Source organism: Leopardus geoffroyi, chromosome C1 (genome assembly GCF_018350155.1).
Source record: "Leopardus geoffroyi isolate Oge1 chromosome C1, O.geoffroyi_Oge1_pat1.0, whole genome shotgun sequence".
In the NCBI taxonomy this organism is placed as follows: Eukaryota; Metazoa; Chordata; class Mammalia; order Carnivora; family Felidae; genus Leopardus; species Leopardus geoffroyi.
The window spans coordinates 41,628,370-41,641,593 of NC_059328.1; the positions used below are offsets into that span (position 1 = coordinate 41,628,370).

General features: G+C 41.5%; 2 protein-coding genes across 17 annotated transcripts in view; one reads left to right on the forward strand and one right to left on the reverse strand.

Moving 5' to 3' along the window:
* The window catches only part of OSBPL9 (oxysterol binding protein like 9), a 195,014-nt gene extending 186,225 nt beyond the window's left edge, over window positions 1-8,789 (forward strand). For 13 of the 14 annotated variants that reach the window (XM_045477349.1, XM_045477353.1, XM_045477350.1 and 10 more), the window contains 8 exons: window positions 960-1,044; window positions 1,744-1,854; window positions 2,128-2,191; window positions 2,313-2,453; window positions 4,897-4,975; window positions 5,898-5,989; window positions 7,696-7,831; window positions 8,084-8,789. In XM_045477349.1, the coding sequence (XP_045333305.1) occupies window positions 960-1,044; window positions 1,744-1,854; window positions 2,128-2,191; window positions 2,313-2,453; window positions 4,897-4,975; window positions 5,898-5,989; window positions 7,696-7,831; window positions 8,084-8,158 (783 nt within the window). In that variant the 3' untranslated portion in view covers window positions 8,159-8,789. Of the gene's footprint in view, window positions 1-959; window positions 1,045-1,743; window positions 1,855-2,127; window positions 2,192-2,312; window positions 2,454-4,896; window positions 4,976-5,897; window positions 5,990-7,695; window positions 7,832-8,083 lie in introns of those variants that run through there. The other variant, XM_045477362.1, reaches the window with a different exon arrangement.
* A 686-nt stretch (window positions 8,790-9,475) lies between these two features.
* The window catches only part of NRDC (nardilysin convertase), a 102,172-nt gene continuing 98,423 nt past the window's right edge, over window positions 9,476-13,224 (reverse strand). For 2 of the 3 annotated variants that reach the window (XM_045477348.1, XM_045477347.1), the window contains 7 exons: window positions 12,983-13,030; window positions 12,638-12,690; window positions 12,124-12,207; window positions 11,466-11,556; window positions 11,064-11,180; window positions 9,853-9,942; window positions 9,476-9,695 (listed from right to left, as the gene is read on the reverse strand). In XM_045477348.1, coding sequence (XP_045333304.1) covers window positions 9,498-9,695; window positions 9,853-9,942; window positions 11,064-11,180; window positions 11,466-11,556; window positions 12,124-12,207; window positions 12,638-12,690; window positions 12,983-13,030 — 681 coding nt within the window. In that variant the 3' untranslated portion in view covers window positions 9,476-9,497. Of the gene's footprint in view, window positions 9,696-9,852; window positions 9,943-11,063; window positions 11,181-11,465; window positions 11,557-12,123; window positions 12,208-12,637; window positions 12,691-12,982; window positions 13,031-13,224 lie in introns of those variants that run through there. The other variant, XR_006712299.1, reaches the window with a different exon arrangement.

A 13,224-nucleotide genomic window follows, 5' to 3' on the forward strand; every position in this document is an offset into this window, starting at 1 on the left:
TGCTGTAATGATTTTGTTAAAAATAAATTGGAAAGGGGCAAAAATAGAAGGAAAGAGACCACCGAGGAATTTTTGGCATTATTCCAGGAGAGACACAGTTGATTTAAGCTGTATTGTGGAGGTAATACTGATAGGTGGACTGGAGAAGTAAAAGAAAGGGGACAGAGATGAACCCTGCATGTGGGCTTCAGCAGTTGGTTGATGCCATTTACAAAAAAGGAAAAAAATTATATTTGGGGAGGAAGAATCAAGAACCCGAATTTGAAATAAAAAGTATGAGTTACACATGTATGTGGAATTATCAGGGAGTTAGAATTTTAAGAATCTGGAGTCTAAGGAAGAGTCTAAGGGGAAAAATGGGTCTTTTAGAGATTTTAGTATATTTAGATGACATTTAAAGCGCTGGAATGAGGTCAAATGATCTAGGAAGACAGCATAGAGAAGAGTAAGTAACCCAGACCTGAGTCCCCAGGGTCCCAACATCTAGAGGTTGGTTTGAGGAAGATGACCAACAAGGAATACTCAAGCAAATGTAAAAAGGCCCTAGCCCACAGTGCCTGATACATAATAGCCTGAGTAAACATAAATCTCCGTATTTTTCCCTTTCCATGTGATTTGTTACATGTAGTCCTTACCGAAGGCAGGCATTGTAATTTGTCTGTTCTTACTCATTTGGCAGACATTGATAAGTGACCGCTGTCTGTTCTATGCTGCCCCTGAGTTAGGCACATGATGCTTGCCTTCAAGGATGTCTCAGGGAGACCTAGTCAAGGCAGACTGACACAAAGCCGTAATTCCAGTAGTGAAGTTAAGTGCCATAATAAAAGTGTGTATAAGGTGCTTGGGGTGTGTGGAGGAGAGAACACTTAACCACCTTGGGAGGCAGAGACTCCAATTGTTAGACTGTCCACAGTGTCATTTGTTTCCACATCAAAAGAAAATGTTGTATTTGCTTACAGGAGCTAGTTTCAGAAGGACCAGTTCCCTGGGTTTCCAAAAACTGTGTGACATTCGTGGCTGAGCAGGTTTCCCATCATCCACCCAGTAAGTTACAGGGCTTTTCTGTACCATCCACTGTCGAACTGTTCTGTCTAAAGGGTCATGAGAAGCTTCATAGCTGAGGTCACTCAGCTTTACCTCACTCAGCTGAGATACCAGTTTTATGGCTGCCTGTATCTTTGTAAGGAGGATTAGTTTCTCCTATCTGTCTATTCCTTGTATAAATGCCAAAGATTCTATTCACTGATAAACTGTGTATAGAAAGCAGGGATTTAGGAAACTAACTTGGTCCTCTTACATATAACAAGCTATGTTATAGAGACTTCAGCAATTTTGACAGTTTATAAAATGAGATGTAGTTTCTGCGCAGTATATTCCTGACATAGTGGAAAGAATGCACATCCTTAATGTCTTAATTGTTCAACACAGTGTTAACACTGGAAATACTGGATGGTCCCAGGTTGGGGCTGTGGCGAGGACATGCTTACTGACCAGAAGAGTTTTAAGCTTCCAGGATTGCTACAGCGTCATCATTCAGGAAAGTTCCTTCTTATATGGCCCTGAATGGTGCTTGCATTGGGAGAAACAGGGTAGAAAAGGCAGTTAGATACCTTCTGGCCTCATTTGAGGCTGTTCTTTGAGGGATACAAGGATTTTCCCAGTGGAGCTTGTTCTTTCTCCAAGTTGTGTTGGAGAGGTGACTATAGCTATGTAGTGCACTAATTGCAAATAATTTCTATTCAGTTTCAGCTTTTTATGCTGAGTGTTTTAACAAGAAGATACAATTCAATGCTCATATCTGGACCAAATCAAAATTCCTTGGGATGTCGATTGGGGTGCACAACATAGGGCAGGGTAAGTCTGTGGGCTTAGGGTGGACTGCACTGTTAATAGAATTTTATTCAAATATGTGCTGGACCCTTGTCTAGTGAGGGGAAATGGCACCAGAAAGCCAGACTGGATCTCATCATTTGCATATAAATATGCGTATTGGGGATGAGAGCAGGGGTGGGAGATTGATTTTCCCTAAATTGAATGGAGTATTCTGGAGTATCTATCAACCAGACAACAAAATCTTTATGGCCAGTTGACACTACTCATCAGAGATTCTATCCCTTCTCTCCACAGGCTGTGTCTCATGTCTAGATTATGACGAACATTACATTCTCACATTCCCAAATGGTTATGGAAGGCAAGTAGAGCTATGCCCATTTCCTCTGACCAGCTGGCAGCAGACCCTGCTGTTCCTTAAGCTACACTCCTCCTTTTTTTCCTCTAAACTGTCAGCCTTACGTGCACTTTTGGTTTTGCAGGTCTATCCTCACAGTGCCCTGGGTGGAACTAGGTGGAGAATGCAATATCAATTGTTCCAAAACTGGCTATAGTGCAAATATCGTCTTCCACACTAAGCCTTTCTATGGGGGCAAGAAGCACAGAATTACTGCTGAGATTTTGTAGGTATTTTGTTTTCCTGCTTCAGTGCTCTTGTGCTTCGCTGAAATACTTTTCTTTTTGTCTTGAACTATAACTTACTAGGAATTGACGGTTTGACTGGTTCTGTCTTTGTAAACTTGTTTCACATCTTGTATGTCATGTCCCTTCCTAAAATCCTATTATCAGAAGAAGACCTAAAGTCTGGATTTCAGAACACTCAGAGGTCATTCATTGGTGGGATTTCCTTCCCAGAAACCTGAGGGGAGTCTTCTTAAATTGCCTAGTTAATGCAAATCGTAGATTTCTGACTCATTACTGCCAGATTGGATGATGGGCTAGTCTGTACAGTAGACTCTGTGATTCCTGCTGCATTGTCTCCAAGAGCTCACAGTCCTTTCTTCTGTGCCTTTGCTGGGGGAAAACATCACATCTTGGCTTGCTTCCATCTAGGGTCAGATGAAGACAACTGTGCTGTCTGGGTAACAGACAGAGCCTGCCTGGAAAAGGAACATCTGCAGGACTTTGTCTTCCCTGAAAGGCCTTATTGGGAACAGTGTTGCAGACGGAAGATACATGACTGGTTAACCAGTTTTCCAGGGAGATATATGATTGGGATGACAAAATCAGCACCCCCCCACCCACTCACCCAAATCTGGAGCAGGAAGCACCACAAATATAAGATGAAGTTTGCTAAGGATCAGTGTAAAATCCAAAAAATTACTGCAGTCAGAGAATATGGGCAGAGCTCAGAGAGTAGCATAAGTCACCACTGTAATGCATCTGTGCCTCCAAAATAGGCAGGTGGTGGAAATTGGATGTCCAGAACAAAGGCATGGATGCTTCTCAGTGTCCTTTGGAGGTAACCAGCACCAACAGGAAATGCTGGCTCAGCAAAATCTTCTGCCAGTCATAGCCGTATATAGAAAACTTCCCTCAAAGTTGGGAGCTGAGAAGAGTACTTGGTAGACTCTAAATTAGGGATTTGAGCACAAGATGATGAATGGTTGTACCAGCTGGGTGGCTCTCAAAGTTTTTGGTCTCTGGACTGCTTTTACACTTAAAAATGATTAAAAGCCCCGAAGAGCTTTGTCTATGTCTATTATATCCACTGATATCTCTCACATTAGAAATTAAAGGGGGTGCATGGGTGGCTCAGTTGGTCAAGTGTCGGACTCTTGATTTCGGCTCAGGTCACGATCTCATGGTTTGGTTCGTGGGATCAAACTCTGCATTGGGCTCGGCACTGATAGTGTGAAGCCTGCTTGGGATTCTCTCTCTCCCTCTCTGCCCTTCCCCTGCTCGAGCGTGCGTTTTCTTCCTTAAATACTTTTTAAAAAAATAAATTAAGACTTAAAAATACTTGTAAATACATTTACAAATGACAATAGTATTTTTATGAAAAAACTTTTTCAAAACTTTTCTTTAAAAAATTTGTGAAGAGTGACATTATACATTTTTTGAATTTTGTAAATCTCTGATACAATAGAAAACAGCTGGGTTCTCCTAACTACTTGTTATCAGTCTCTTGCTACATATCATGTCTCTGGGAAACACTGTACCCTTATGGGAAAATTAGAGTGAAAAAGGCAAGTAATGTCTTAATATTACAAAAATAGTTTTGACCTAAGAGGGTCTTGGGAACCCCCAAGAGTCCCCAACACACTTTGAGAAGACTGCACAATGAGCTTCTAAACAAGGGATTCGTCCATTTCTTTTCCCCTTTGTCCCTCTTCACCCAAAGCCCCTAAATCATAGTGGAAGCTTGTTTCAGTCCTGTGATGGCAGTTTGCATCCTTCTACCCTGTGTATTTTTTTCTTTCTGACCTCTTTTATAGCTCCTCCTATGTTCATACCTTACCCTTTCTAACCTGTCCTTTGCTGTGATGCTTAACTTCCCAAATTTCATACCTGCCATACATACTATTGTCATGTCCAAGTAGAGACCTGTTGGGGTTTTCCTCAAGAAAAAAGGTCAAACCATTTGACCTTTGGACTTCAGGATCCTTCCTAAGGATGAAAAGCCTGGTCTCCAGTGTTACATCCTTAAGTGAGACCTTCCCTGACCTTCATTCCAACTTTTGCCTTTGATCTCCAGTGCTCACATAAACTCACCATAGCACTTACCATCCAGAATCTCGACGGTGAGGTCTCCACAACTAGGCTGTGAACAGCTTGAGGACAGGGACTGTCCATCATCTGCTGTGGCCCCTGTACCTCCAGGACAAGGCTCTCTTGCTCATCTCATGCCCAGTGTTCATAGGATCTTCAGTTCATTAGCATCTTGTTTAGGGCCCTCATTCTTATAGTTGGCTCAGGGAAATCCAATTTTACTAAGCTGCTTTCGCCAGAGACTTATTTCACAGTTGCTCTTCTATGTTCTGCTCTGTGTAGAAGGCCACACCAACCAGATTCTTTGGTAATTTTTAAATTAAGACTAACAGAAATGTTTCCTTTTCTATTTAGTTCTCCAAATGACAAGAAATCTTTTTGCTCAGTTGAAGGGGAATGGAATGGTGTAATGTATGCAAAATATGCAACAGGGGTAAGAACCTGTATTTTATACTTGTTTTAGGCTACGTTGAATTATAGCCTTCCTTCATCTGGAAATTTAAACACTGAGGCCAGCTCTGATGCCAACTCTTCAGGGAAATCCTTTTCCTTCCCCTACTTTTTCCCCAGCAGTACAGTGATTTTTATTTTCTCCTCTCCTTTCAAAATACTCAAATATATATATACACACATATATATATGTGTGTGTGTGTGTATATATATATACACATACTCAAAATACTCAAAATATATGTGAAAAAAATGCTTGGCATACTGTATGCCAAACCCAGTAAATGGGTTTAGCTATATCATTAGAATATGTGGTATATTTATAAAATTAAGTGCTAAACTAACTCGTCTGTTTGTATACACAGCTTGACTCTTTTACAAGAAATGTATTTACTACCTAGCACCAGGAATGCAGAAATGATTAAGACTGTCCTTGACCTAAAGGAACTTGCAAATAGTACCTAATTAAAATAGGGAGGAAGGTGGAATGGGATTAACAGGAGGAGCCAATGAACTGGATTTTGGGAGAATTTGAAATGTAAAAATGTAAAAAGCACTTCAGCATTTAACATTAGAAGTCATTGTTTATGGGTCAAGCTTTCCTAAGAGATTTAATACTTCAGCATTTAACATTAGAAGTCATTGTTTATGGGTCAAGCTTTCCTAAGAGATTTAATACTGAGCATGTAGCACATAGCCACATTGAAAACCTCTGTTGAGCTTCTACCAAGACTTTAGATACACTAATGTTATTTTATGCTGATAGTAGCATATGAAACTGTTTATACGTTGTCTTCCAATGTGGGATTTGATTGTTAAATCTGTTCAGGACTTCTGGGAAGAGTTGACTTTTCCTCCTAGAACAGTTTGAACAATAAAGTATCTACCTACCTCTTGTTTTTTAGGAAAATGCAGTTTTTATAGATACCAAGAAGTTGCCTATAATTAAGAAGAAAGTGAGGAAGTTAGAAGATCAGAATGAGTATGAATCCCGCTGGTAAGAGAACTTTGCTAGAGTTGTTGTGGCAGTGCCCCTGCTAATGGCTAGGCATAGGCAGGGCTGGGTTTTAGAGACACAGTAGCACAGTGTAACAGCACAGACTAATTTTGAATACCTGGGTTCATATGGAGCTCCACCACTTAGTAGCTGTGTAACCATGACGGTAAGCTAGCATCTCTTTGCCTTCTTTCCTGAAATGGGAACTACCTCAGAGTTGATGTGAGGACTAAATGAGATAATCATGTAGTATATAAATGATGTAAGGATATAGTAAGTATTCACTGTGTCGTTGGCTTACCACCTTGTGGTTTATACGAGAAGGCAGTGAGGTTTCCAGTCAAGGTGTGTACAACACCCTCAGGTTTTTTGTTGCAAAAAAAAAAAATTTTTTTTTTTTCTTAAAGTTCATCTCTAAGTATTTCAGTATGTATCTCTAAAGTGACTTTAAAGGGGTGCCTGGGTGGCTCAGTTGGTTAAGTGTCCAGCTCTTGGTTTCAGCTCAGTTTGTGATCTCATGGTTGGGAAGTTCAAGCCCCGTATCAGGCTCTGCACTGACAGCATAGAGCCTGTTTGGGATTGTCTCTTTTTCTCTTTTCCTTCCCTGCTCATGCTCACTCTCTCAAAATAAAATAAAGTGACCTAAAAACCACTAGCCACAATATCATGATCATGCTTTAAAAAAATTCCTGGGGCACCTGGGTGGTTCAGGTCAGGTCATGATCCAAGGGCTGTGGAATCAAGCCCACATTGGTCTCCATGCTCAGCATGGAGCCTGCTTAAGATCCTCTCTCTCTCCTTCTGCCCCTCTCCCCCGCTCACACTCTTTCTAAAAAAATTTTTTAAAAAAAGGTTCCTTAATATCATCAGATATCTAGTTGATACTCAATATTCCAGTGGTTTCAAACCTAATTTTTTCCTTTTCCATCTGCATAGTAAAATCCAGATCTTTCAGTGGTTTAAGGAATCATGCACTAAAGTTCTTTGTTTAGCATATTAGGGTATTTCTTAAGTGAAGGAAGAGGATCTTACAACACCCAACTATGGTCTCTGACTTAACAGTCTGCTTGGCTGGACGGCCTGGTCATATTAGTAAGTGGAAATCTATATCTTAGTCATGGCCACTTTTCTGGTTCCTAGGCATCTTCATGTGTACACTGACACTAGTCTTACCTAGTTGTCATCTTCCAGGCTCTGAGAAGAAGCCACATCTCTTACCCTGATAAGCCTCTGTTTCACATCTTGACTCTTACTCTATTCACACAGTTTCTCCAAGATTTCATTGTTCAGGGGAGTTTTTCTGAAATGGAACTTCTCTCCCCTGATCTAATAACCCTTTTGGTTTATAATACAGGAAACTCAAGCCCCATGGAGAGGTAAACATACCCCCTAAAGTTGCATAGCAACTACAGGTCAAGCCAGAAGTAAAATCCCAGGTTTCAGTTCTGTTCTTTTCTCCTGTTGTCTCTACCATATCCAACTTTCTGCCCATCCTTTATTTTCTTCCTTTGACACTAACAGTGCAATCTTCCAAGCCCATTTCTCTGTTCTTTGCCATTTTAAGGAGATTGTCTGTGAACTATACTCAAAGTTATTTGACTTATACTTTCATTATGCTGTATTTAGTGAGGCTCTAGACTTTCATTCTCAAGTTTGCTAACTCCTTTGTCCATCAAGTACTTAGCACCTTGACTTCTTTTCTTTAGCCTTTGGAAGGATGTCACTTTCAACTTAAAAATCAGAGACATTGATGCAGCAACTGAAGCCAAGCATAGACTTGAAGAAAGACAAAGAGCAGAAGCCCGGGAAAGGAAAGAGAAGGAAATTCAGTGGGAGACAAGGGTAAGCTTGTTTGGGTTGCCTGCCCCAAGGTCCCAGCTCCTATTCCCTCTGTATCCTGAGGTATATAACTCATTCATTTCAACGAATGCTGAAGTGAAATACCACTTTTAAATAAGCATGGTGATAAACAAAATGAGCCTTGGTCCCTGCCTGAAACTCATTTTAGTGTAATGGAAGAAAATATAATAATAAGTATAATTCTAGAAGTACAGAGCAAGTGAGTAACTGAATTTTCCCCCATTTCTTTTACAGCTATTTCATGAAGATGGAGAATGTTGGGTTTACGATGAACCATTACTGAAACGTCTTGGTGCTGCAAAGCATTAGGTTGGGAAATGCAATGTTTACACCTGATGACCAGGGCAATAGGCATAATTAAGCAACAATCTTCCTTTGGGAGAACCTATTCACTCCCTTCTTATTGCAGTGGTTCCTATCTCAGGGATACTGGACTTTCTGATGCAGATGAACAATTAAAGCAAGAAAAGCTTCCCGTTTTTTCCTTTTCTGTGGCAGTTACAGTTTTGACTTCAGTCCTGAGAAAAACTTCAGGCTTTGAAAACAAGATGTCTGCTTTTTTCCCCAAACCCCATGCTTTGAAAAAAGCATTTATAAATCCCAGTCTTAAATCTTGCATACCAGTATGGCTGTTAAGATCTACATTTGTTTCCTAGTTCATATAATTCTGGGATGGATATATATATATATAATTACATACACACATATATAAATATATACCTGATGCCAGAATTTTCATAAATGCTCCAACTACTGTAAATATTCCTGAGTTGTTTTAGAAAATTAGTGCAATGTATTAAAATCAAGTGTTAGGAAATTTCATGGCCTCACCTATAACAACTTTTGTTTTGGAATTGGACTATTAAATTGTATCTAATGCGGGACTATATTTAATTATACTCAGTGCTTCTTAAGGCTTCATAAAGTAATTTTTCCAGTTTTTTTTTAATGTGTTTCTTTTATTGTTTGGCAGCCTGGGATCTAAGAGTTAATTTACATAAGGACTCTCCAGAAATAATAGAGGATGTATTCTTTTTTTTCCACCCCTCCTTTATACCTTGTTTAGCCCCCACCATGCTATCCTCCAGAGTCTTCCTTGAACTCTCATACAGCACACATAGGGCTCCCAACATTTTATACAAAAATATTTTATTGTTTTAGAGGGTTTGGGAAGAATAATTAGATCACCCCCACCCCACACTGAAACAAAAGAATGCTACAGCAGCAAAATGGCTCATTCTGAAGGGCATTACAGAACTATCTTTATTTAAAAATACATTTAAAAAAAAAAAAACCACAGGTATTAGCACCTAGCATTTAGGCACTAAGACATTGGTTACATAGGGCCTCTCAAGGTTCTCTTACAGACCTAGATCCTCCATCTGAGAGAACCAGGACATGCCAGGGCTTCTCATATTGCTCCTGCAAGCATTTTGGTCACACTTGATGCACCCTGCTACTTTCTCTCTGCCACCTGCTATAGTAACCCTTGGTTTGTTAGTCATAATGTGGTGGGTAGGAGGAGAATAAGTCAAATTCTATGATGGCAGTGCAAAATTTCAATGGCACTACTAGCAGTATAACTAACTTCATAAAATACAAACACATTTTTAAATAACACAATGCTTCAGGCCAACGGGACTGCAGTTTATTTGACTATTTTATGGTAGGGGAGAAGGTCAAGTGTTGATGTGAAAGCCCTGATGTCAGTAATGGGGATGGTAGACTCTACCAGCAAAGGAGAGGTTGGCAGGTAGGTTAGCTGCATCACTTCACAAGAAGAGTTTGAATCTTCACCAGAAGGGGAACCATCTTCTTCCAGCTCATACTTCCCAAATCCAACAACCTAAAAGAAGCCAAAAACTTGAGGTGAGAAAGGCTGACCAGATTTGGGCAAAGCCCTGTTAGAATCTTTGATACCAACCCCAACTCAGTGAATGGTAACTGGTTTAAATGACAGCTCTGAAAAGGATAGAGCTACAGCTTTAGTTAGCCATACTCACATGAACGCTGAGCATTTTACTTCCTGGTCCTCTATGAGCCTTGAACCAGTTGACTAGGTCTGACTTTGAGAATGACTTCAGTGCTTCAATCTTACAGGGGAAAGGGAAGATAGGAAAAAAAAGCAAAGCAAGCTATAAAAAAGACTAGCAATGCATTTTCTGGAAAGACTGTTATTAAACTAACACACCCGAGGTGGATCTCTTTGGTCCTGCTTAGCACCTGAGCACATCATTTTATTCTTCCAGGTATCAGCTTGCCTTCAACCTTCCAGAGAAGGGTGAAAACAAGCCTCTGAGACACACCTTCATCTGTTTCACAGCAATAATTAACCCTGGTAAATAAGCAAGAGAGGGTAGCAGATGCTGTAATTATAGCTGAGTACTACACACAGAGCCAAAACCCACTACTGCCTCCGTGTCACCTCTCAGGTACATGGTAACTGTATATTCTAGCTTGCTTGAGAAAATATAGTAACAACTGAAGCAGGTAAAGAGAATTTTATTTTTGAGAGAGTCACAAAGTGCAAGCAGGGGAGGTGCAGACAGACACAGAATCCAAAGCAGGCTCCAGGCTTGGAGCTGTCAGCACAGAGCCCCGACGCGGGGCCTGAACCCACAGACTGCGAGATCATGACCTGAGCTGAAGTCGGTCACTCAACCGACTGAGCCACCCAGGTGCCCTGAGAATTTTGTCTTCTAATAGGAAAACTGGAGCACCGTATGAGCTGGGCTGAAATCTCTTATTAAATAACTTTCTTGCCTCTGTGTCCTTTGCTAATTCACCTTATACAGTTATATTCTCAGCGCTAGACTGCAAGTTCCAGAGCTTTTGTGCGTTTTACTACTTGGGGCTAGAAGCTGTCAAAAAGACCACAGCCAGAATCTGGAGAGGAATTCCGTAACGACCAGATGTTCTCAATTTTCTTTAAATAGAAAACCCCTTTTTCCCCCCACAATCCTGCAGTGAACCTCAATATAAATACAAAATATAAAAGTATTTTACAAAAACAATATAAATACAAAAATAGATCTGCTCACTTAGGTGCTAGACAGGCCAGTCTGGAAACAGGATTTGATTTAGTAAAAAACCAAACCTAGAGGAACACCCCAGGTTTCTCTTCCACACAATATTGATTTGCTTGGGATTGGGACTCCTATAAAATCACGAGTCCCTATCAGAGCTCTGTCACTCAAAACTGTGTTACTACTACCTCATGGGCAAGGCGGTCAAAGAGATACTGCTGTGTCACCACTTCGTTCCAGTTCCTGTCCACCTCCTCCCCAAGGTGGGTATCTTCACACTCCTTCAGCTTGATCAGAGCTGTGACCTGTTCCACCAAAAAAGGAGACCCTCAGGTATAGTATCACACCAGATGCCCCAGAACACACTTGGCCCTGTTCAATCTGGTTAGTGACAGACCTGCTATGGTCCCTTTATTTGGGACCTGCAGCACAATGGGGAAGGATAAAGCTACGAAGACATTATGACCATGTTAAGGTGGGGGCTACAAAACTCAAAATCTGGCCAGCAGGTAGCACTGGCAAGACTGGTATCAAGCTGTCTTATGGGCTTGTGTGGGCCAAGGAACAAAAGAGCAGGTCAGCACAGTTACCTGGGTGTGGAATGCATCCTCAGTGAGGTTCTCGATCTTCTCCTCAAAGTTTGAAAGAAACTCCTCTATCTTCTTATCAACAACTTCAGAACTGAAACAAAACATCTTCAATTACGAGTCATCAGAAACCTGGTCTCAAGCAGAATGCAGAGGAAGAAAAGGGCTAAGGCATATTTCTAGGAAAGAGACTGAAGTATTTTCCTCCCAGGCCTCAGTACTCCCCTACACTGAGGGAGATACAGGAGAGAACCCAACCCCTACCTCCAGCCCAACTTCCTGATATCCTCAATACTGAAACAGTGACAACCCATGCTTGACCACTCCAAAGCTGAGAAACAAGGCTTGTTTGTAACTCTGGTTCTAGTATGAATGCTAGGCCAGGCATTCTTTGCTTTTGTCCTCAGACCTGCCTAAAGAGAGGAAACATTGGCAAGCCGTGCACAGTGACCACAGGACTTGAGTTAAGCCTTATAGGATCACCGGAACCACTGATCTGTCCTGGATCAGGCAGGCATCTCTGAATCACCCTCCATCCCCACCCCCTTGTGACTAAGTGAAGCAAACCCTATTTTGGTCAGAGTTGCCTGAGGTTTAAGGAAGCACCTATAGCCCCCACTCTCCAGGCCAAGAATAATAATAGCTGGGCCCATCTACTCACTTGTATTTAGTTGCCTGAGTCCCCACAGTGACAGAAAATCCTAGAATCCCAGATGTGTTCCTACAGGTAGGGTAGACATGGTACCTACAACCAGAATGAAAAGTTCTATGAACGCAGGTAGTCACCTGGGCCCTGCCCTCAGAAACTAGAGGTAAGTAGGAAGGATTTCTGCACATCTTTACTGGACCTGGAGGTCCTGAAAGAGAATCCACAAACATATGCATCTATTTCATTCTCAGGTTAGGGTGTCCACCCCCTCTCCTGAACTGAGGACTACAGGCTAGCTTTTATCCTTGCTAATCTCTGAAACTTGACTGAACTGAAAACCTGATCACAGACAGTACAAGATGCAAATTCTAGAGGTTGTCTTGACCAGTAGGTATGATGATGATGCTAAGGCATGGAAGGACCAGCGAGCTCTGAGGCTGCTCAGTCAGGATATCTGATAAACCTCAGCCTGCAAAGTAAGCCCCAGACCTTTATTTGAGCTCAGTGCTCTTGCCAGCAGACTTACCCAAGGGTCTGCTTGGTTCGAAGGAAGTCAAAACAAGGCTCTTCCATGTGCATCTGTAATTCAACATACTACCCATCAGCCCAACTCCTCCCAGCAGAGAAACCTCCATTTCTAACCCCCAAGTGTTCCACATACCCCAAGTCCATCCTTCTTTACTGTCATCTTCCTAAATCGCCCAGGCCCCCTGTCCATTCTCATACCGGATGAGAATACTAAACATAACCATCTCACCTACCAAACAGGCCTCTGACCTCTCCCAAGTCCCTAGCTCCCAGGCATAAAGGCCAGTCCTCGTAGTGGGTCAAGGGCTCCTGAACACCTCAACTCTCCTTTATTACAACTTACCACAAGCAGCTCCATAAGAGTGTATTCTTTCAGACTCCTGGTACCTGACTGAAAGGAGAAGTTGGTCAGACCAACTGAAAATCCAATGGCTTATAGGGCTTTTTAAGAATCCAGTTATTCTTGGCAACCATTTATTCAGGTATCCATCCCATTCTTCTCTTCCCCCCAAAGAGTTGATCACACCCTCTGTTGCCATACTTGCAACAATTTTGTTTATACATCTGCCTTTCCACTAGACTGCA